This window comes from Prunus persica, chromosome G4 (assembly GCF_000346465.2).
Source record: "Prunus persica cultivar Lovell chromosome G4, Prunus_persica_NCBIv2, whole genome shotgun sequence".
Lineage (NCBI taxonomy): Eukaryota > Viridiplantae > Streptophyta > Magnoliopsida > Rosales > Rosaceae > Prunus > Prunus persica.
Window position 1 is genome coordinate 712011 of NC_034012.1, and position 21345 is coordinate 733355.

Below are 21345 nucleotides of genomic sequence, written 5' to 3' on the forward strand. Positions count from 1 at the left end.
GTTTGTGTACAACAATACCAATACCCCCCCAAATATTGTATATAAGTAAGAAGATCAGAAGTCTGAACTGAAGCCAGCAGTTGTCAAAAGAACAAAACAAAGAAAGAGAAAGTACTGTTTGTGTGAGTTAATGCATGTGTAGAGAGAGATAAAACCAAGGCATTTTCCAAAGGAAATCTGAGCAGGCTTTTCTGGCAGACCCCAGCAAATGGAGAAAAACAAACGCTACATTAACTGACCCACTCTCCACCACTATCACTCTCACTAACTTAGGATTTCCCTGTTAAAAGCCTGCTCAAAGTTTGTAGCATAAAACCCGGGAGAGCCCTCCCTTCCCCTTCTCCCCTTCTCCTTCCCTTCCCTTGGAGAGATCAGATCCATTCATGCACATGTGCATGTACACACCACCCCCCCCCTTTTCTTTAGCTACCTAGATCGACAGCAACCCAAAAAATAAACATTATTGCGTAGGAGAGAGAAAAAGACTTTGAGACAGAGACTAGTTCTTTGTTTGTGTTTCTTTCTTGGGGTATAATAGCAAAGCCAAGTGAACAAAATAACTTTAGGAAAGTTGTAAATTGGAAGACAAGATAGCGAGAGAGAGAGAGAGAGAGAGAGAGAGAGAGAGAGAGAGAATGGAAGGTGGTTCTAATGGCACTTGTAGTATGATGGCTTTTGGAGAAAATAGTAGTAATGGAGGAGGACTATGTCCCATGATGATGGTGCCAGCTCTAATGACTTCCCATCACTCTCATCACCATCATCATCAACATCACCATCCTACTAATCCTACTAATGCAGACCCAAACACCACTACTCCGTTTCAGCTTCCCCAGCTACCTCCATCCAACCACAACCGCAATAGCAGCACCTCCTCTTTCATTTTCAACGGACCACCACCCCAACAACAACAACAACAACCACCCTGCAGCAGCTGCCGCCTGTTATTTCATGGACAACAACAACAGCAACCATGATGGCAGCAGCTCTTCCTCTTCTTCTGTCAAGGCCAAGATCATGGCACACCCTCACTATCACCGTCTCTTGGCCTCCTATATCAACTGTCAAAAGGTGAAGATTAAACCACGTCAATGTCCAAGTATATCTGCTTTTAATTCCCCCACAAACGTAGGAGTTAGGACCACAACTCTGCCTCCTTTTCTTCTTTTGTTTCTGGTGAAAGGAAAAAAAAACACAAATTTAGATACCCTATGCCTGAAAGTGATAGATAATTGATCTTTGCAAGTTTCTTTTCTTTGGAAGTTTTGGATCTGAGAACCTCAATTAATAGTTGATGAAGTTGGACATCAAGTACTTGTTACTGTCACGCTTTACTGAGTAATTATGTTTCGAGGAATTAAAGTGATGAGGGAGTCAAACCTCTTTCAAACAAGCTGATCGATTGATAGCTGGTGTTGTTGCTTTTTCATCATTATATAATTTCTCATATACAGGAAAAAAGGTCGAAATATTAATTTGAAAAGAATTGAGTGCAGGTTGGGGCACCGCCTGAAGTGGTGGCAAGACTGGAAGAAGCGTGCGCGTCAGCAGCGTCAATAGGTCAAATGATGAGTAGCAGCAGCGGATCAGGGTGTCTCGGTGAAGATCCAGCTCTGGATCAGTTCATGGAGGCCTACTGCGAGATGCTCACCAAGTATGAGCAAGAGCTTTCCAAACCCTTTAAGGAAGCCATGATCTTCCTGCAGAGGATTGAGTCCCAATTCAAAGCCCTCACTCTTTCTTCTTCTTCCGATTCTGCAGGTCATCATCACTTCTCTCTCTCTCCTCTCTCCTCTCTCGACCTCTATCTTCTTCTTATCACTGTTTATCTTTCCAACAATTTTTTAGTAAGTCTAGCAAGATTTAAACTGCTTCTTTGTTTTTTTTAATCATCTCAATTTTTTTAATAAGGAAAATAATATAATAACCAGCCATGCATGAATGTTGGTTCTAAGATCCTGTAGGTTTATTTTATTATAAAAACGATGGATATAGCAACCTAGCGAAGAGCATGTCTCCCAACGTGGCTGCTCAGTTCTTCTACATTCTGCTTTTTAAGTCTCTTCTTTAAGTTTATTGCTTAAATAATTAGCTACTTCTATAACTTATTTAATTATATTTTTCAGTTTTTTTGGCGTGTATTCAACTGTTGTTACTACTAGCTAGGTTTCCACGCGCAAGTCATGTTATTTTTAGCTATATACAAATCGTTGGAGTTGCGTAGATTTTTGGCTTTGGTTCTCTTCTCGGTGTTTGTGAATTGAATGAGATTGATTTGTTTCTTTCGAGTTTTTTTTACTTCTTTTTTACCTGGTTGATATTAACACCGATGCACCTTACATAAATATAAGACATTAGGTTTAGCTTGTGTTGTCTCCCCCTTTCATGTATATATAATAGCAATGCTGAAGCAACTGCTGTCCTAGAGACTAGGGTTTGCTTGAACCCAGATTGTGGACAGAGAAAATTAATTTTCAGTTTAAACAATGGATCTTTGAATATCTGTGTGCTCTTTCGAGTGAAGTGAGGTTTGGAAGAAGCCTATGTACTCTAATTAGGGTATTGTAAATATTTAGTTAGGGTTTAAATCACTCCGTGAAAGCTGAAAAGATATGTGTAATTGTTAGATTCAAATTGCATTGCTTAGATACTCTAAAACAACTGTTGTTTTCCCCGGATCTGAAACTGATTATCTTGGTTATGTTCAGTGACACTAATTTTTATATTTTTTTTCTTGTCATTGCCAAAGTCGGAGTGTATTTGCAGTGTGTATGCTGTTGTTTCTTAATGCTTACTGGTAAGTACATATAGAAAAGATTTGTTAAAAGAAATTTACTTTGGAAATGAGTTTGTGTACTACTGTTCAACCTTATTTTATGGTTGGTATATAGAATAAAGCTTATTGCAATTGTGATCATTCCAAATTCCAAGATTTGTGAAAGCCTCATTGTCCATCTTTCTAAATATTTGCATTAGTACAACATGGCCATTTAAGTTTTAGTTAGTATTTACAATCACAGTTGGTGTTTTTGTAATGACACGGGTCTTCATCGCAAATAATACTACACTAGAATTGGTTGCTCTAAATGTTATGATAGGCAGGCTTAAACAACCCAAGATATTAGATAGAAGTTGACAATTTGGTTCCTGGATTATATACGTGTTGGACTCGAGGTGTCAGTTTTTCTGCACTCAATTCTGTTTACGCTTGCATGCATATGATTAGATAGAGACAATTCCTTCTATTTTCTTTTGGTTGTGCAATGGAATGGATAAAGGTTCCTTAATTAGATTACAATAAAGAAAGCATGTGATGAAGGTTTTACAGATTGTTAAGCGGATACTTTGATTACAGAAGAAAATGGGGCTTTAGCTTCAATATTCTAATTATATAATCCTTGATGAATTATCTCATATTTGCAGTTTGGGAGTCGTTTGAAATACTTGATTAGTAACGTACGAAGAATAGATTAAAGGAATCAATTATTAGCGCATATGGTTGGTTTCTGAGTGAGAAACCTCGCTCTGAATGCATGAATGAGTATTTAATCACACAAACTAATGATGTAAGTGGAGTCGCAATTCATCGAACAAATCCTGAGCTAATCTAACAGCCGTGTCCTTGAATGGTGTGCTAGCTGTTAAACCTTTGTATATATTAATTTTGTTCTTATTTTTTGATGTAGCCTAGAATTCCTTGTAACCTTGGGAGGAAGTATATGTGTCTGCAGTTGGCCTATGTATTCGTACATATACTGGATTTCTGTGTTGGTGTGGCCCACATTGGAATTGATAAGTGACGATTGCATTTTTGGGTAAATTGCATTTCAAAGTGTAGGATTAAGTAGCTTAGATCCATGCCCTATATGTTTTGGATAAAGTAGGTCTGCTTCTGCATGGAGTTGTGATTGTATTCTTTGTTGGATGTAGAAAAAGAATGTCTATGGGTCTAAAAAGTTCCACCTATAACAAAAAGAATATCACACACTATTTACAGGATACACTTTTTGGCTGTACAAGAACTCAAAAGTACTTTCATTCTGGGGCGGAATATATTCCTCATGATTAGGGATATAATTCTACTCAATCCTTAGCAAAAAGAAAAAGGGGAAAAAGGAAATAAAGTTGGATTAAATCCTGTGTCTTAGAATATATCAAAGGCTGAATTTACAGCAGCAATGTATGTTTTTGATAATATGTTGTGAAGGATGTGTCTGCAAGTTGTTATAGAATTTATGCATAAAACTTTCATATCGTAGAGCAATAGACCTTAATGAGTTTTATTTGAACCCAGCTGGAACTTTTGACCTTTAAATCATTAGGTGCTTTTTCTTCCTCGTAAGTGTAAGAGGTCAGTGGCTCCTTACAAAGATCGAATCAGTTTGAATTGATAAAGAGAGACTACAATACGGAACAGGCCCTAAAAGAATGTCACTAGAGCAGCTAATATACACAGTACAAAAGTTTGACCATGTTTTGCCACAAAACTGCCTAGTTTCTTCTTAAACCTGAATGTATCACTTAGCTGTTAAAAATGCGATGTCTAGAAACAATATTGGTGAAGTGTTTTTGTACAAATCAGATATTCTGTGTTATGGCATGCCTGTGATTCTTGTAAGAGAATAATGTAACCATTGCTCCTTGCGATAAACCAAATTAATGTGTGTTGTGCGCTTATATCTGCACTGTCAGTCTATAACTTTAGGGATTCTTGGGGAACCCTTGTTTTTTATTCAATTTTACCATGGTTAAAGATTTTGATTCAATTCCTTGTTGATGGACTGGTATATATATTCATGATGTGTGTCATCAGTTTGTGGCGATGGACTCGATAGGAACGGATCATCTGAGGAAGAAGTTGATGTTAATAACAACTTCATAGATCCACAAGCAGAAGATAGGGAGCTAAAAGGTCAGCTGTTGCGCAAGTACAGTGGATATCTGGGCAGTTTGAAGCAGGAGTTCATGAAGAAGAGGAAGAAAGGGAAGCTGCCTAAAGAAGCCAGGCAACAGTTGCTGGATTGGTGGAGCAGACACTACAAATGGCCTTATCCATCGGTACAGTATTATTATCAATTTAGCTAAACGTTAATTGCTCGATTTGTTCATCAATAATTTCCTAGGCTCTACTTAGTTTTTGCTCTCACTCATCTCACTATGTCTATATGTATATATGTACCCACGTGTGTTGATGCATTTACAGGAGTCGCAGAAGCTGGCTCTTGCAGAATCGACAGGGCTGGACCAGAAGCAAATAAACAATTGGTTCATCAACCAAAGGAAGAGGCATTGGAAGCCTTCAGAGGATATGCAGTTTGTGGTGATGGATGCTACACACCCTGGCCACTATTACATGGACACTGTCTTGGGCAACCCATTTCCCATGGATATTTCTCCCACACTGCTCTGACTCAACAACAACATGCCAACTAATTAATTAGTATGATGCTAAGATTATTCCAATATCTTTATTAATTGTAGTCATTCTGAACAATTTATATATATGACCTTCGACAATGGATTGTGATTGTCACACAATCATCTATGTGTACTAATATATATATTTATGTAGGGGTTATTTATTATTACGATATTTAGCACTTAAATTACTTGTTTGATTTTGCATCTAAAAGTTCAACTTTTCTCCACTTAGAATTGAAGTTTTGCTATCATTTTAGGTATGGTTTATTATTATTATTTTTTTTTTGGAAGAGGTGGTTTACTTATAAATAAAATAACACCATAAGAGTGTACAACAGATAGTATTAATGGTATGGACTGCTAATAAGAGAGAGAACTCGCAAAGTAAAGTTTACTATAACTTCTCTTATCTATCTTCAATAAGTATTTTATGTTAAAGATTGATTATATAATTCTAATTTTAGTTATTGGATTGTATTCATTAAATGTGTTTGTAGTCTTTAACAGTTGAAATTAAAAGTATGTAACCAATATTTTAACTTAAATATATATTAGATAATGTCCTAATAATTAGATATGTTAGTAGGTTAAATGTTTTCTAATATATGTTAAGACTAGAAATCATTAACTCCTTAACTTTATATATTTTAAGTTATAGGGTATGAAAAATCAAAATCAAAATACAAAATTGAGGCCCTCACAACAATCTTGAAAACAAAAAATTAATTTCTATTTTTTTTTTTTTGCGGACGATTACATTCTAATTTCATTTTTATTCGTGAGAAAAATTATTATACAAGAAATAGTACAGCAGCCCAATGTAGCGTACTTGGGCTTCATATTGGGCCTGCTGCATAACAAGCCCAAAATCTAATAATTATTACGTTGGGCTACTGTAGTATTCTACTTGGGCTTTTGCCGTTTTCATATTCCGCACCCGACCTGGCTCCTCTGGCTAGCTCACACTCTCACTCTGCCCTCCTCCTAACTAAAAAAAACGTTCTCTCTCTGGCTGGAGGAAGAGGATTGGAGGTTGTAAATCTTCGAACGCATTTCGACGGCCAGATTTACATCGATTACTTCCATACGGATACGGTACTTGCTTCTTGTTCTTATTAGCTCTTACACCGTCTGGGCACTTATTATCTTCGTATTGCGTTGTCAATATTGTACTTGGATGAATATTTGTTTGAGAAAAAAAAAAAAATTTAAGGTTACCATTCGTTAATCATTCCTCGGCTGCTAAAAACTGTGTTTGTCTTTATATTCTTGTTATTTGTTTTTATATTTTTCTGATGTGCATTTATGTTTGAGATAAAAATAAAAGTAAAAGATCTTTTCGAACAGGAAATGAGTGCTGTTGGGGATGTAGACAATAGTTCTAGTGGTAATGACAGCATGGTAATGAAAACATTGATTTGGGTCTAAAGGTGTGTCCTTTTGTAGTGGGAACGTTGAGAAAGCTGATTTGTGGATGTACATAACCAGTTGAATATAATTCGGCCAAGTCTTGGTAGTGCTTTTGAGTATGGCTTTGTCGGTGTCCAGAAGGCTTTTACGTTCGTTTGGTTCCGTCTTAGCATCGGGCCACTGTGACTCTCCAAGTAGTTTATATCCATCACTTCATGCTTCTCACGGTGAGGACGTGTAGCTGTTTGTTATTGACTTACATGATTGGAACATTTTGTGGCATTGCAAATATTATTTCTTTTCTACCTTTATTTTGGTCCTTGAACAGATTTATGTGGCCATGTTCTAGGGGATATCTTATTTTGTGAAGAATTGTCGCCTTTTTCTAAGGTATTCTTGCATCATATCTGTTTTCATTCCACCGTACCTGAATTTTTTTATTTTTTTACATTAAAAAAAGAAAAGAATATCATATGAATCAGTGCAGCATGTTCATATACTCAACATAGTGATTTATTTGGATTCTTAGCTTTCTGTATACCTTGGAACTGAGTAATGAACTCATATTATATTGTATCTCAATATAGGCTCGATCATCTTTTCTAGCAAATCGAAGACTTTTAACTTCTATCTCAACTCCTGAATCAAGTGGAGGTGCATTTCCCTCTAATTTATTGTCTGCAAAGCCTGTGGTTGCATCAGAGGGTACTATAGGTACGAGGAAAGGTCACAAAACATTGCTTGTGTTCAGGTTGGAGAATTGTGGGGGAGCATTTTGCCGAAAAAGCTTCTGGATCACATACAAAGTATATGTGTTCTTGCATAAGAGGAAGTCAATTGACCAATAACTTTTCTATATTTTATTTTCACATGTCATATGTTTTGAAATTCTTGTCGTCCATGCTTAAAATACTTTTGAAGGTCTAGCAAAAATTATGTAATAACCACTGAAATAATGTTCGTGAGACTCTATACACAAGTGAATGTGGGAAAGAAGAGAAAAAAACTTATGCTTGTTGAGTGGTCTACAGGGAACACATTCAACAAAAACTATTAGTGAGGTTAGTGGGACTGGGAGAAAGCCATGGAATCAGAAGGGTACTGGTCGAGCGAGGCAGGGATCATTGCGTAGTCCCCAGGTACTGATTTTATCATGCTTCGAAATTAGCATGTTTCTTGATTTTCATTCTAACTCAGCCTTTAAGATGCTTTTGCGTAATGAATTTAATGGGTGTTAACAGTTCAGAGGAGGTTCCACAATGCATGGTCCTAAGCCACGAAGCCATGCTTTTAAGCTGAATAAGAAGGTTCGGCGTCTAGGGCTAAAGATTGCTCTGACAGCTCGAGAGCAGAGGGAAAGGCAACTCTCTCTCTCTCGCTCTTGCTCTCTGAATGGATTTCTTGCTTTGTGTGCTAATGGGGCTGAATTATTTTAATTAAATATTTAAACTTTTATGTTTTAAATGGAACTTAACTAGAGAAACTGTATGAAACTGCAGCTTCTGGTTTTTGATGATTTTGAGGTCCCAACACATAAAACCAAGAATATTGTGAACTACGTCCAGCAAATGGACAACTCCAAGAAACTTCTGCTGGTAGATGGTATCTAACCTGAAAAGCTCAAGTTGGCTACACAAAATTTACATTATGTGAATGTGCTGCCCGCAGTGGTGAGTTGCTCTTTCTGACCCTTAAGAAGTGTCGTGTTATAGCTATGCAGCCTGAGATGAGATGCCATTCCACAGACACATTATTCTGAAGATCAGCAGGCGTGTTTATACATTAGCAATTGGTTAAGAGTATAAATTTTTGACAAAATTTTTTCCATCGTTGAAAATGTTTGATTCACAACAACTAAAACCTCTGTGTCTCTCTCCCTAAATACTCAAGTGTATTTCACACGTTTTGCAGGGTTTGAACGTCAACAGCATCCTGCAGCATGATACACTGGTGATGTCCCGTGCTGCGGTAAATGAAATTGTTGAGCGGATGCACACTCCAATTAAACGTTGAACTAGTTTCTTCTTGTCTCCGTGCATGATGCACCACTCCATTACTTTTAACTCAGGATAGGAACCAGCTAAAAGAAGACCAAAACTTTTAGCCAAAAACTAATGTGTATGTTGTAAACCTTTATAGTTACGAAACTAAGTTACTTTATCGGGTCGTAATTATTTAAGTGTCCCACTTAAATGGTTGTTATTGAAAATTGTACTTGAAATCGAAATATCTAAAGGAGAGAGAAAAATGGGTTCTTACTACAGAGGTGGTGGATTCTGTCTTCCCCATTGGCAACCAGGATCGAATTCCAGTGGGGGGTTTTTTTTCTCCAATGTAACCAAAAAAATAAAGGGAGAGAGAAATAAAAGAAAGGATGATGGGAAAGTAGTAAACAACGACTCAGTCCCGTTAAGAAATGTGTGTTATGGATCCGATCCGACCCGACTCACACACTTTAATTTTTTATGCTAATTTGTGTTTGAGTCGTTTTTTAATTTTGACACGTGGAAATTGTAAGCATACAAAGAGACAGAGATGAAGCAGCAAAAACATCATAAAAAACAGGCATTAACTCCAAAATTTAAGACGCGTATTATGAGCCTGAGATATCTACCATAAAGGCCAAGCGTCACACTCGCCTGTGCTCTGTCTTCTTCTCTTCTTTTTGTCTCCGCGAGAACCAGCGCCTAGGGTTTATGTTCTGAGTTTTCCCCTCCCGCATGTCCAAATTTTAGGGCTTTGAAAGGAAACCTATTTACGCCATTAAAATTGCTTCAAAGTTGCTACATTTTCTAGCACCAAGGCTTCCTTGAAAAGACCCTCCATGGCCAAAACTAGACCGGGGAAAAGGGACGCGGATTCGTACACGATCAGAGGCACCAACAAGGTCGTCAGAGGTAAAGAAAACAATGCTTTTTATTTGTTTCCAAAAAATGTTGAAGAAAAAAATTTGATTTTTGTTTTTTGGGAAGCTAAATGGGTTGAAGAAATGGTGGTTTTGCAGCTGGGGATTGCGTGCTGATGCGCCCATCGGACACCGGTAAGCCTCCGTACGTGGCACGCATCGAAAAGATCGAAGCTGACAACCGGGGCAACACGAAAGTGAGAGTCAGGTGGTACTATAGGCCAGAGGAGTCCATAGGAGGGCGCAGACAGTTCCATGGAGCCAAAGAGCTCTTCTTGTCTGACCACTATGATGTTCAGAGCGCTCACACCATTGAAGGCAAGTGTACGGTCCACTCTTTCAAGAGCTACACAAAGCTTGAGAATGTGGGAGCTGAAGATTATTACTGTAGATTTGAGTACAAGGCTGCTACTGGAGCGTTCACACCAGACAGAGTTGCTGTGTGAGTGTCTTTTCCTGTTGCTTTGGTTTGAGTGGAAATGTGGTGTTTATGGATTGGATTTGATGGGTTTGTTTTTGTCGGTTTTGAAGGTATTGTAAGTGTGAGATGCCATATAACCCGGATGACCTCATGGTGCAGTGCGAGGGGTGCAAAGACTGGTGATTTTTTCAAGTTCTTTTATTTCTTAGTATATTGCGCGTTTTTTAGATTTGAGTTGTTGGATGTGTTGTGTTGTCTTACTTGAATATTGTCCCCAAAGAAACATCAAATAAAGTATCTTTAATGGCTCTAACAATTGCAGTCTTGATCACTTGTTTAGTATGTATGCAGACAACATATAAGTTTTGGAAGAAGCAATTTAAACATGGAAAGGTGGAAAAGAAAAGGAATGAGCTTTTGACAATAATTTCCTGTGTCTCCTGGTGGCTTTAAATTATATTTCTACTTTAACCAACTTAAAAATTGCGCTGTATGAAGGTTAATTTCCATGTCTGTTGCTTAGAAGTTTATTGCTCATATTCATGCTTGAGAGTGGTTCCTGAAGTCCATGATGGGCTTAATACTATGAATATTTAATTATTGAATCTTGTTTGGAAGAAATTTGGGTCATTGTTGCAACATTATTGAATCTCCTCTAGTACATCTTAAATACCCTCATAGATGTTTTTTTTTTTTTTTTTCACTATGGACTTACAGGTACCATCCTGCTTGCGTGGGCATGACTATTGTAGAAGCAAAAAAATTGGATAGCTTTCTTTGTTCAGAATGTTCATCTGAGGAGGATGTGAAAAAGCCCCAGAACGCATTTTCAGCATCACCACAAGCTGGTGCAAAGGTTTGGCTACTCATAATGGAGTTTTAGTTAATCGTTCTAAAATATATTTATTGACAAACCACGCATCCCAAGTATCTGTGTGATGGTCTAGTCCTTGATGAATCACTTTCCAGTTCTTTTTTTTGTCATGTCTGATTACTTTTTCTTTCTGAGATGCAATTTTGTGCGTGATAGGTTCACCACAAATTTAATCTGGCAGTCACAAGAGTGCATGATTAAACTAGCAGTGTTACATGTTTATTGTAAATTTATGATCAATGCTGCATTGCTTTTGTCATGGACATGTATTGTCCATTCTCCTTGTTTATTCCGTGATGTTATTTTTGGGCTATGAAATTTGTTTTCACCCATAACAAGCTAATGCAGTGTTTAAGGTTTTTTCTTTTCAATTCAAAAACTTTTTAAGGTTAAAAATATAGTGGTTTTGCTTTTCATCCTATACTCCATGTATCAAGTTATGTTATAATTATTACAGTAACTGTTTCTCTTACTTTTACTACGATTCCTACAAAATGAATAATTAGAATTCATAACCTTTTGCAGGGAGAGCTGAAGCGGCGGAAGAAATGACTTCCTTTGCAAGCATAGGTTTGCTAGAGGCGAGACTTTTGATTGCTGCCATGTGGACTGTACAGTAGGATATCAGGACCTTAATTTGACTTTAGGCTATATGCACCAGCTCCACATTTAGGAAATTGGTCCTGTATATTTAACAAAACATAATTCAATTCGAACCTTGTTCTCTTATCTTGACAGAATATCATTTTGTCTATTGCTATGCCAAATTGCCGGATCTTACTTTTAGTATTAACATCTGAATCCATTTTGCTTGTTCTCTTTAACATTGCGGTTGTGTAACCTTTCTAGATTAGTCGACTCATGAGGCAGCTATGTGACACGATCACAGCTGTGCTGCTGCACTTCTCCATTTTCCTGGTACCAAAATAGGAAGGCTCTTCAGACCCAAAAAAAATAATCTATGTACGATGAATGATGGTGGCCGTGATTTTGTATTAAGAAAGAAGTTATAGATGTAAAAGGATGTAACTTTTTGTATGTTTTAAGCTGTAAGAAACATTGGATGCTTCACTGCAGGTGAAAACATTTCCGCAGATAAAAAGTTCACATGAAAATGCTACTACAGCAAACATCTGGTCTGGTAGCTGTTTTTTTAAACTCGGTAGATTTTGAATTATAACTGAAATCAACAATCACAACCCAACCTTTTTATTTATTTATCGTTTTCGCTCTTTTTCCCACCCTAAAAGGAAAAAAGATATGAACTCATCAAGGTTGTTTGGTGTGAGATGGCAGCATGAACAGCGTGCACATATACTTTGAAAACATGAGCATAATTCAATAAATGATAACGGCTTAGTGCAAAGCGGGCTGGTTTTACTCTTAAAAAGCTCCTATTCACATTGATGGCACGGTTAATCATTGATTGTCTGCATGGCTCATATGGCAACTTCTTCATTTTTAAATCTGTCGCGTGTGACAGTTATGTTTGTCCATAATTGATCACTGGAGACTCTTATATATTGGTACTTATTAGCACCACAATTAATTGTTAAAACCAAAAGCAATTGAAATCATAATCCCCGATATTTCTCTGTTTGTAATGTAACCATGACAGTAAGGGCCAATGTAATGCCTCCATTATGTTTCACGCTGCTTCTTGTTTCTGCTGTATTTACTAGTTTTGCAGAAGAGCGAGCAATATATATAGTTTTGATTGAAGGAGACCCAGTTGCATTGTATGGAGATGGAAGACGCCTCGACGTAAACAGGTGAGATTAACAAACAACTTGTTTAATTTTGTTTTCCTATGGTAATTACTTAGTGATTATGATCTTTATGTTATGGTTTCATGCATGGATAATATGGTTAGTGAAGTTTTCAAGGCTCATGCAAAGCGCTTGGTGGATTCTCATGACCAACTTCTACAGAGTGCTCTGGAGACTGGAAGCTACAGCAAGCTTTACAGCTTTAAACACATTTTAAATGGCTTTGCTGTCCATACCACCCCTTCCCAGGTCCTCTCCCACTTCACGTATTATCTAATTTTATATTCTTTCCATATAATTACTTCGAGCCAATAATAAACTTGATTATGATTAATATTACAGGCAGAACAGCTCAAAGAAGCTCCAAGAGTGAAGTTGGTTGAGAGAGACAGAGGAGCTAAGTTGATGACAACATACACCCCTCAATTCCTAGGATTACCCCAAGGAGTATGGACACAAGAAGGAGGAGATGATCACAATGCGGGTGAAGGAATTGTGATTGGTTTTGTGGATACAGGCATTAACCCCACACACCCAAGTTTTGCTTATGATCCTCTAAACCCTTTCACCTCCAATATTTCTCATTTTTCGGGTGCTTGCAAGATGGGTCCTCGATTTCCAGCAAGTTCATGCAATGGAAAAATAGTTTCAGCAAAGTTCTTCTCTGCTGGGGCTCAAGCTGTTGCCACACTTAACTCAACAGTGGATTTTCTTTCACCCTTTGATGCAGTTGGTCATGGCAGTCATGTGGCATCAATTGCCGCTGGAAATGCTGGAGTTCCGGTGGTTGTGAATGGCTTCTACTATGGACGAGCCAGTGGGATGGCACCACGTGCACGGTATGTGTTGTCTATTGCTTGTTGCAGCAACCTCAAGATTATTTCAGACTTCAATTAAAACATTTCTGGCTTCTTTTGAGTTTTGATTTTAGTTTGTAACAGAATTGCTGTATATAAAGCTGTGTATCCTACAGTTGGAACTTTAACGGATGTGGTTTCAGCAATTGATCAAGTAAGTACTCATATTCTAGACTTTCATCTTTCAGTGCCTGATAGATTATCCCAATCAACTAGACATCTAAGCAATGTAGAAACTTACTAGTTAGTTCCATAACAAGTAGCAGTTTCTTTCTGGTGTGTGTGTGTGTGCGCGCGCTCGCCTGTATATCTTTTCCTTTGTGCAACAACAGGCAGTTCTAGATGGAGTGGACATCCTAACACTCTCTGTAGGACCAGATGAACCTCCAGAAGACACGGCGACCTTCTTAAGCACGTTTGATATTGCCATGTTATTTGCTCGACGAGCTGGGATTTTTGTGGTGCAAGCAGCAGGAAATCACGGGCCTGTTCCTTCAAGCGTAGTGTCTTATAGCCCTTGGGCTGTGAGTGTAGCTTCATCCAGCACAGATAGAACTTATCCTGGTTCTGTTCTTCTTGGAAATGGCACAAAGATTGAAGGTGTGGGATTATCAGGTACTAATATCTTAATTTCAAGAACATCTTAACTAGACCTATATGGTTCAAACTTCAAATTCATCCATAACTGTTTCTTGAATTGGTTATCTATTTCTCTTTCAGGACCAACTTTTGGATATGGTTTACTTCTGCATAAGTTGGTTTTGGCTAAGGATGTACTTAAGGCAAGTGGGCCATTCCCAAGAACTCCACCATATGTTGAAGAGTGTCAATATCCAGAAGCATTGGACCCCAATGTGGTGCAAGGTAGTGTTGTGATCTGCACCTTCTCAGAGGGGTTCTATAACGGGACATCCACCATCACCGCCATCATCAACACCGCAAAAGTTCTAGGATTTATGGGTTTTGTTCTGGTTGCAAATCCAAACTACGGTGATTTCATTGCAGAACCTATTCCTTTTGATATTTCTGGTATTATGGTCCCAAACGTAACCAATGTCCAGGTATCTATTATTAACAATATTGTCATATGTCCCATGAACCTTAGCCTAATCAGAACTAGCAGAATCTTACAAGAATTGATAATAAATTATAGGTTATTCTACAATACTATGAACAAGAAACTTGCAAGGAGGAGAAAGGATTTGCTACTAGGTTTGCAGAAAAAGCAGCTATTGGAGAAGGAAGAGTTGCTTCTTTCATGGGCCAAGCACCCGTTGTAAGCAGATTATCTTCGAGGGGACCAGATTTCATAAACAGCTCCAGAACTCCCTGTGATGTACTAAAGCCTGATATCCTTGCCCCAGGACATCAAATTTGGGCAGCCTGGAGCCCCATCAGCGCCTTAGAACCCACACTAACAGGTAAGTAGAAGTTGCAACTTAATTTTTCTTCTTTTTTGGTGCTATTCTTGCAATACCTTAATATAAAGCAAGAGTAAACAAAATTTGGGGGGGTTTTGATTGTTTAGGATACAATTTTGCACTACTATCTGGTACAAGCATGGCAACACCTCATGTGGCCGGCATAGCAGCACTTATCAAGCAGTACAATCCTTCATGGACTCCATCCATGATTGCATCTGCAATTTCCACCACTGCCACAAAGTATGACAGTGACGGAGAATTTATAATGGCTGAAGGATCCGATATAGGCAGTTCATATCCCTCCACCCCTTTCGATTTCGGAGCTGGCTTTATCAGTCCTAGTCGTGCCATGGACCCCGGTCTGGTCTTGTCTTCTGGATATGAAGATTATATCACTTTCTTGTGTTCATTTCCTGAGATCAATCCAGCTACAATTAGAAATGTCACTGGAGAATTGTGCAACAACACACTTGACCATCCAGCCAATCTGAACCTTCCTTCAGTAACATTATCAGCATTGAAGGTGTCTCGAATCGTTCGACGGACTTTCACAAACGTAGGGAGCAAGCCAGAGACTTACCTTTGCTCTGCTTTGTCACCTAATGGGACAATAGTAGACCTGTGTCCAACTTGGTTTAGAATTGCTCCACAAGGCAGCCAAGAGCTGCATATACAAGTTAAAGTGACACAAGCAATGGATGGCTTTACATTTGGCGAAATTGTTCTTACAGGAAGTTTAAATCATATTGTGAGGATACCCTTATCAGTTTTCCCCGTTTCGACATCAAACACATGAGAAGTGTTAGCTTTCATTTGCACTATCTATTGCTATACTTGTTAGAAGCCATGCTCAAGGAAATCCAATGCACGCAAATGTTGGCTTTCTCTCACATGCATTTCCTTGTGCAACGATTTGAATACAAAATTTAGGCCAATCAATACAACAGAAATTGATGCCAATATGATGTTGATTATATTAGAGGAGCTTAAAAGTCCCCATAATTTGTTTTAATGCAATCCGGAATTTCATGAAAATAAAATATCTAACTGGGTACCTCCTACTTGCCTGCTTTTATACGCGCTCAAATAACCTTCTCACACGGCAGACCAACCCCCCCACACAAAAGCAAACACCTTTTCACACTACCAAATTGGATAAGCAAAGTCCAAAAAGATTTGATGAATGGTATTTGAATGATTTAGATTGTGATTGGAACAATGGTTAGAATACAAAGCATGATGAAGATTCCGTATTACAATTGAATTAGCAACAAGGCGAACACTCATGTGGCGCAGCCTCCCCATTGTTAGTCCTGGCCGTTCCAATTCGTTGGGTCAAAGACTCAGATACGCCAAGTCATCAAAAAGAGCATGACACAACTGAAGGCAGGCATGAAAAAATAATCAGGTGGTTATTGTCATGTTACACATGCATTCGTCACACCGTGGATACCTATACATACTCCTTGCCTTGGGCCTTGGTTGGACATGTTTAGTTTGTCTAACTGCCTTTCTAATTCTCTGCTCGAACACACGCCATTCAATAGTGGAGTTCTTCATAAAGATGCTCGCGAGCCTGCGTTTGTTTGGTCGTATCGTTGGCATTCTTCCTCCACCATAGTATATTCGATAACCAGACACCAAGGACGATAATTGACTTCCTGAATCAGTCATGGAAAATGCATCGGCAGCAGTGCAGCCTATGAAGTCCAGTGCTGCTAACTACAGAAGGAACTGAATTGGTCATGTAAAAGCTGCAGTAAAACTGAAATGGAATAATCTTAACATTTGACAGCATCTTATTACCTGGGATGAAAAATTCATGAAAGGTTCAAGTTCAGCCTGCGTAAGCAAATTTTCTTTAGTCACCAATTTAGGGTACAAGCTCGTCAAAGCATTCATCCTTGATCTCCCTCCATATATTTGTGAACCTGCCACAAATATACGTGTCTTACGGTTGAAACCAAGAGCAGCAAGCATAAGTACTGCTTCTTCAGGTGTTAAAGGACATAAGCCCTCTTCCCTGAGCTCTGCAGGAGTAGGTAACCTGAAACGCGTAGGAAACTTCGATAAGACCATAAAACTCAATCTCATTGATCAGCTAAAAAGCATGTATAAAATGCTAAGTGCAAGAACAGAAACCCTTAAACCAAATGGGCTTCTCTCATTCTACCATTAATATCATATTATGATATTATGAACTAACAATAAAATAAGCACACCAACCAAATGATATACTGCATACATTGTAGTCTTTTTGAGAACTGTCAATGCAGGGAAATGGATTTCACGATATGCTTCCAACTCCTTTCTCTCTTCTTCACCTCCACCAAACTCACACAAAGAATGAGCTACCATGTCTATTTCAAACCTCAGGTGTAAAGCAAGATATCTGGAAGCTTTCTTAGAATGACTTTTATCTTTCTTGATTCGTTTTGCATATGAACCAACCAGATAACGATCCAGAGGTCCAGGGTGACCTTCATTTTGACGCAGTCTTTGAAGAAGTAAAGCACCAACTTCTTGTATCTTCGGGACAAATTGAAGGGCATAAAAATTACATCTGCATCGAAGTCTCTAGATGAAGTTCCTCAATTAGGAAGAGTGGAAAAAGAAAAATGGTAGGCAAGCAACAATGTGATACTTGGGGAGGAAGAGGATGAAAATCCACTAATTTCCTAGCCAGAAACTCTTAAAGGTAGGGTTTTAGAAGCTTATTGTGTACCTGCAACTGAAATGGTATTGGATCAAATGCCAAGCGATGCCCAAATCCAAGAAAATGTACAACTCCGTTCTTAAGTAGAATAGGGAGAATGTTTTTTAAGTAAAAACTTGGCTTTGCCTCTTTGGGGATGTCTGCATCTGTCACCTGGAACAAATTGTAACAAGTAGAAACAAACTCATCACGGGAGCAAACACTTTGATGGTTAAGAATATTTAATTTCGCTCTGGGACTTACAACACTACCAATTGCTTCCAAATCTAGTGACTGTAGCTCCTTAGGGAGTTCCTTCACTATCCGAATATCAGGAGACAAGTAGTTAATAAAATGCTCCTCCTGATAGATGTCGCCGAATTGACTATGAAATCATACAACTTCTTGTCATTAATTTTAAAGGCAAATATATGAGATTAACAAAAATTAAAAATAAAACACTAGTTATATATGAAGTTAGTATAATCAACACATTATTATTATTATTTTAAAGGAAAACAATAAGTCATCACAAACGCCAAAGCCACTAATAAAACAATTATTTATAAATAAATAAAAAGTCGAAAAGAAAATGACTAAAGAAAAATGATAATGGAAATGTCCCAAATAACGCATGATGAAAAGTCAACAGTAAGAAATTACAAAACGCCAAAGCCACTAATAAAACAATGATATTAATAATTTAAAAAAAAACTTGAAGTAAAATTATAATGGAGATATCCCAAATAACTGGGGCACATAAAAGCATTTGGAGCTAGAAATTTTCATTTCATACCCAGCAGACCAGGAAATGCAATTAATTATTTGAAGAAAGCACACATGAATATTATTATTTTAACCATGATCAATATGAATATGAATACTGAAGCAATTATTAGAATCAACCCCAACAACCCTCCAACCCCATTCAAGTTTTGAATCCAGAAGTTAAATGCAGCTTTCTTTTATTACAAAACTGACATCAACCATACGCACAAGAAACAAAGAAAAATTATTGAGTGGAAAAAAAGAAGAAGGAAGAAATAGGTCACCTCACATCTCTCCATATACTGCTATACAAAAATTTGGGAACAACCAGGGTTGAATTGAGTAATCGTGCAACAGCGACAGCATTGCAAACCTGTAGCCAAATAAAATACTATAAGGTAAAGAAATAGAACTCACATCGAAATAAGGCCCCATAGAACCACATTCTATGTTTATGTTTCCTCTGACTCAGTGCAAGTTCACAGAATTTGCACACAAGTAATCCTAAAAACGGCCGTGAGCGCCTCAAGCATCACTTACAGCTACTCGCTGCTGGTTCATCCCACCGTTTGCAGTGACCAAAATGTATCCATTCTTTCCCTCTATAACGTACCACAGAAAAATGAATGTTAGAGCCAGCTTAATCCATTAGTTTTGCAATCTTTAAAATGCATAGATAAGGACTTGCATGAAAATATGTGCTTCCATCCACACTTAAATGAGAGAGAGAGAGATACCATTAGGTTCCCAGCTCCGTTGGTCAGCACAAGGTTTCCAAGAAGAAGCAGGAACAAATGGCTCCAGCCACAAATCTTTCGGCTCAGGTTTATTCAGTCCCTGCATCATATCAATGAATCAGTCAGCCACACCAAGTGATTAGAACGAGACATCATCAATTAATGCTGGCCTTAACTAACTAAACTGAAATTCCAGTTAACCAGAGGAGAGTACCTCTGCCAACGCATGCGCAGCTAAATCCAACATCCTTCCGTAATTACCTTTCTGCGCCTTTTTTTCTTTACCAAGTTTTCTCCATTTTTCCTGCAAACATACCGAGTAAGAGCCAAAAAGGAAAATCTTAGGATCCGTAATGTTTCATTTTCAGTTTTTATTTTTATTTTTATTTAAACATAGGAAAGGAAAAATGAGAAAATAGTGGGAAGAAAGAGGACAGATGTGATGTGAGGGAAGGATGAGAAAATGTACATGGTATAGTTCATAAAATAAAAACCAAAAATAGTTTTACATGTATTTCTTAGTTTTAATTTTGTGTATTCTCCCTCATTTCTTCCTCGCATCTCTCATATCTCACCTCCCTCCTTCATTTCTCTCATGTATTTTCCTCTATCTCTTAAACTTTTTATAAAATTTAAATATAAAAAAAGGACTGAAAACCAAAAACTTAAACGTAACTTAAACTGGCCATTAACAATTTCATTCCGACATCAACTCATGTACATAATATTAGGGATATTAGTTTGAACCTTTTGACAGAACATGACCAATCAAATCTGACGGCAACTCTTTTTCCATGAACAATCTTATTGCAATTACAGCAAGTCACGCTTGACAGTTTGATAACCTGAAGGCTATTCTTAGCAAAATCACCATCCTTTATTGAGGTAATAATGAAAAGTCATATGTTTCTTTGATATAATCTACAATTCTATTAATTCTCGAATACCTGAATCACATTGACTAACCAAATTGCAAAGCAACCCATCATACCTCAATGAAAAATATACCTCAAATTCAATAGTTTAGAGTTGAACCAAGAAAAACTTTAACTTTCCCAACAGCACATACCCGAACGGTAACCGATACCGAAGCCACAGACGAATTCCCGGAAAACCCAGATTCAGAATGGAGCCCATGATCTTGTAGCCGTAAAAGCATAACCCAATTCATCAAGAAAAACAAAACCAATAATCCAATCACACCCACAACAAACTTTACTCGCTTTCTGCTATACCAAGCCCTCCCTACTTTCCTCTTGGCCCTCCTCTGCATCTTCAGCTCCTTTTCGAACCCCAAAAACAACGGCGTATATTGTGAATCACACGTGTCCGAGCTGGCGAATCGAGTGGGGCCGAGTCGCGGCGAGTTACCAGGTGAGGATTGGCGGCTCCTCGGAGTGGTGGAGCCAGAGCCGGAGCGGTAATGCAACAGGCTGGGAAAGGAGGTGTTGGGGTCGGGCTGAGCTGAAGGTCCATCTTCTTCTTCTTCTGAGACTGGTTTAACTTGAATGGCGTTTAAGGACATTGATTTGTGCTCGGCTCCTCTGGATTTGGCCCCAAGAGCTGAGAGAGAGAGCCTGAGGAAGAAACGCTAAGAAGCCGGAAGCGAAACGAGTGCGATAAGTCTGCTCTTCGAGTCCTTTTGCTAAAATGAATGTCCGCAATTTGCTAAAAATGGAAGAACGAATTGGAGTTGTCCGAGTTCCAACTAGGACTTGCCGTTTTCTACTTTGATTTTCTTGTCTGTATTCTTGAAGATTGTCTGCGGTTGAGTTTAGGATAACGATTTCGCAATGGCCAATCAGATTAGCTTTTAAAAAATTAGAGTTTTTTTTTTTTTTTTTCAAAGGTTTCTATTATTATCCTTATCAATTCGAATTATATCTGAAGTTTATTTTGGCAGCTGATTATAATTGAATTTTGAAGGTTTCTATCGTAACTCATAATTTAATTTATAATTATTTACTTTTCATGCAGACTATTTCAACATCAAATATGCCATCATGTGAGTGTCACATTTTGCATTGCCTCTTGTTTCTATCGCATGAAATGAAAGAAAATAAG

The 21345-nt window shown here is 38.0% G+C and overlaps 4 protein-coding genes and 1 pseudogene across 4 annotated transcripts; 4 read left to right on the forward strand and 1 right to left on the reverse strand.

Annotated features, from left to right (window-relative positions):
• LOC18778917 (homeobox protein knotted-1-like LET6) lies at positions 448–5886 on the forward strand. Its single transcript, XM_007213753.2, is given in 5 exon segments — positions 448–890; positions 892–1071; positions 1497–1761; positions 4814–5058; positions 5204–5886. Coding segments are annotated over 5 exon segments (1152 nt in total). The 5' UTR covers positions 448–635; the 3' UTR covers positions 5411–5886.
• Positions 6394–9052, forward strand: LOC18780551 (annotated as a pseudogene).
• LOC18779253 (chromatin remodeling protein EBS) lies at positions 9407–11798 on the forward strand. Its single transcript, XM_007211977.2, has 5 exons — positions 9407–9728; positions 9836–10178; positions 10268–10336; positions 10875–11013; positions 11557–11798. Exons 1-5 carry the CDS (start codon positions 9656–9658, stop codon positions 11581–11583), a joined length of 651 nt encoding a protein of 216 aa, XP_007212039.2. The 5' UTR covers positions 9407–9655; the 3' UTR covers positions 11584–11798.
• On the forward strand, positions 12545–16145 carry LOC109948535 (subtilisin-like protease SBT2.4). The gene is made up of 8 exons (XM_020561751.1): positions 12545–12803; positions 12905–13049; positions 13143–13639; positions 13742–13811; positions 13990–14272; positions 14378–14718; positions 14811–15078; positions 15186–16145. The coding sequence occupies exons 1-8, from the start codon at positions 12643–12645 to the stop codon at positions 15875–15877; spliced, it is 2457 nt and encodes an 818-aa protein (XP_020417340.1). The 5' UTR covers positions 12545–12642; the 3' UTR covers positions 15878–16145.
• Positions 16247–20994, reverse strand: LOC18778809 (uncharacterized protein At1g04910). The gene is made up of 10 exons (XM_007214592.2): positions 20351–20994; positions 19496–19585; positions 19282–19381; positions 19085–19146; positions 18829–18917; positions 18041–18161; positions 17807–17950; positions 17327–17658; positions 16888–17128; positions 16247–16803 (listed from the first exon to the last, which is right to left on the reverse strand). The coding sequence occupies exons 1-10, from the start codon at positions 20804–20806 to the stop codon at positions 16486–16488; spliced, it is 1953 nt and encodes a 650-aa protein (XP_007214654.1). The 5' UTR covers positions 20807–20994; the 3' UTR covers positions 16247–16485.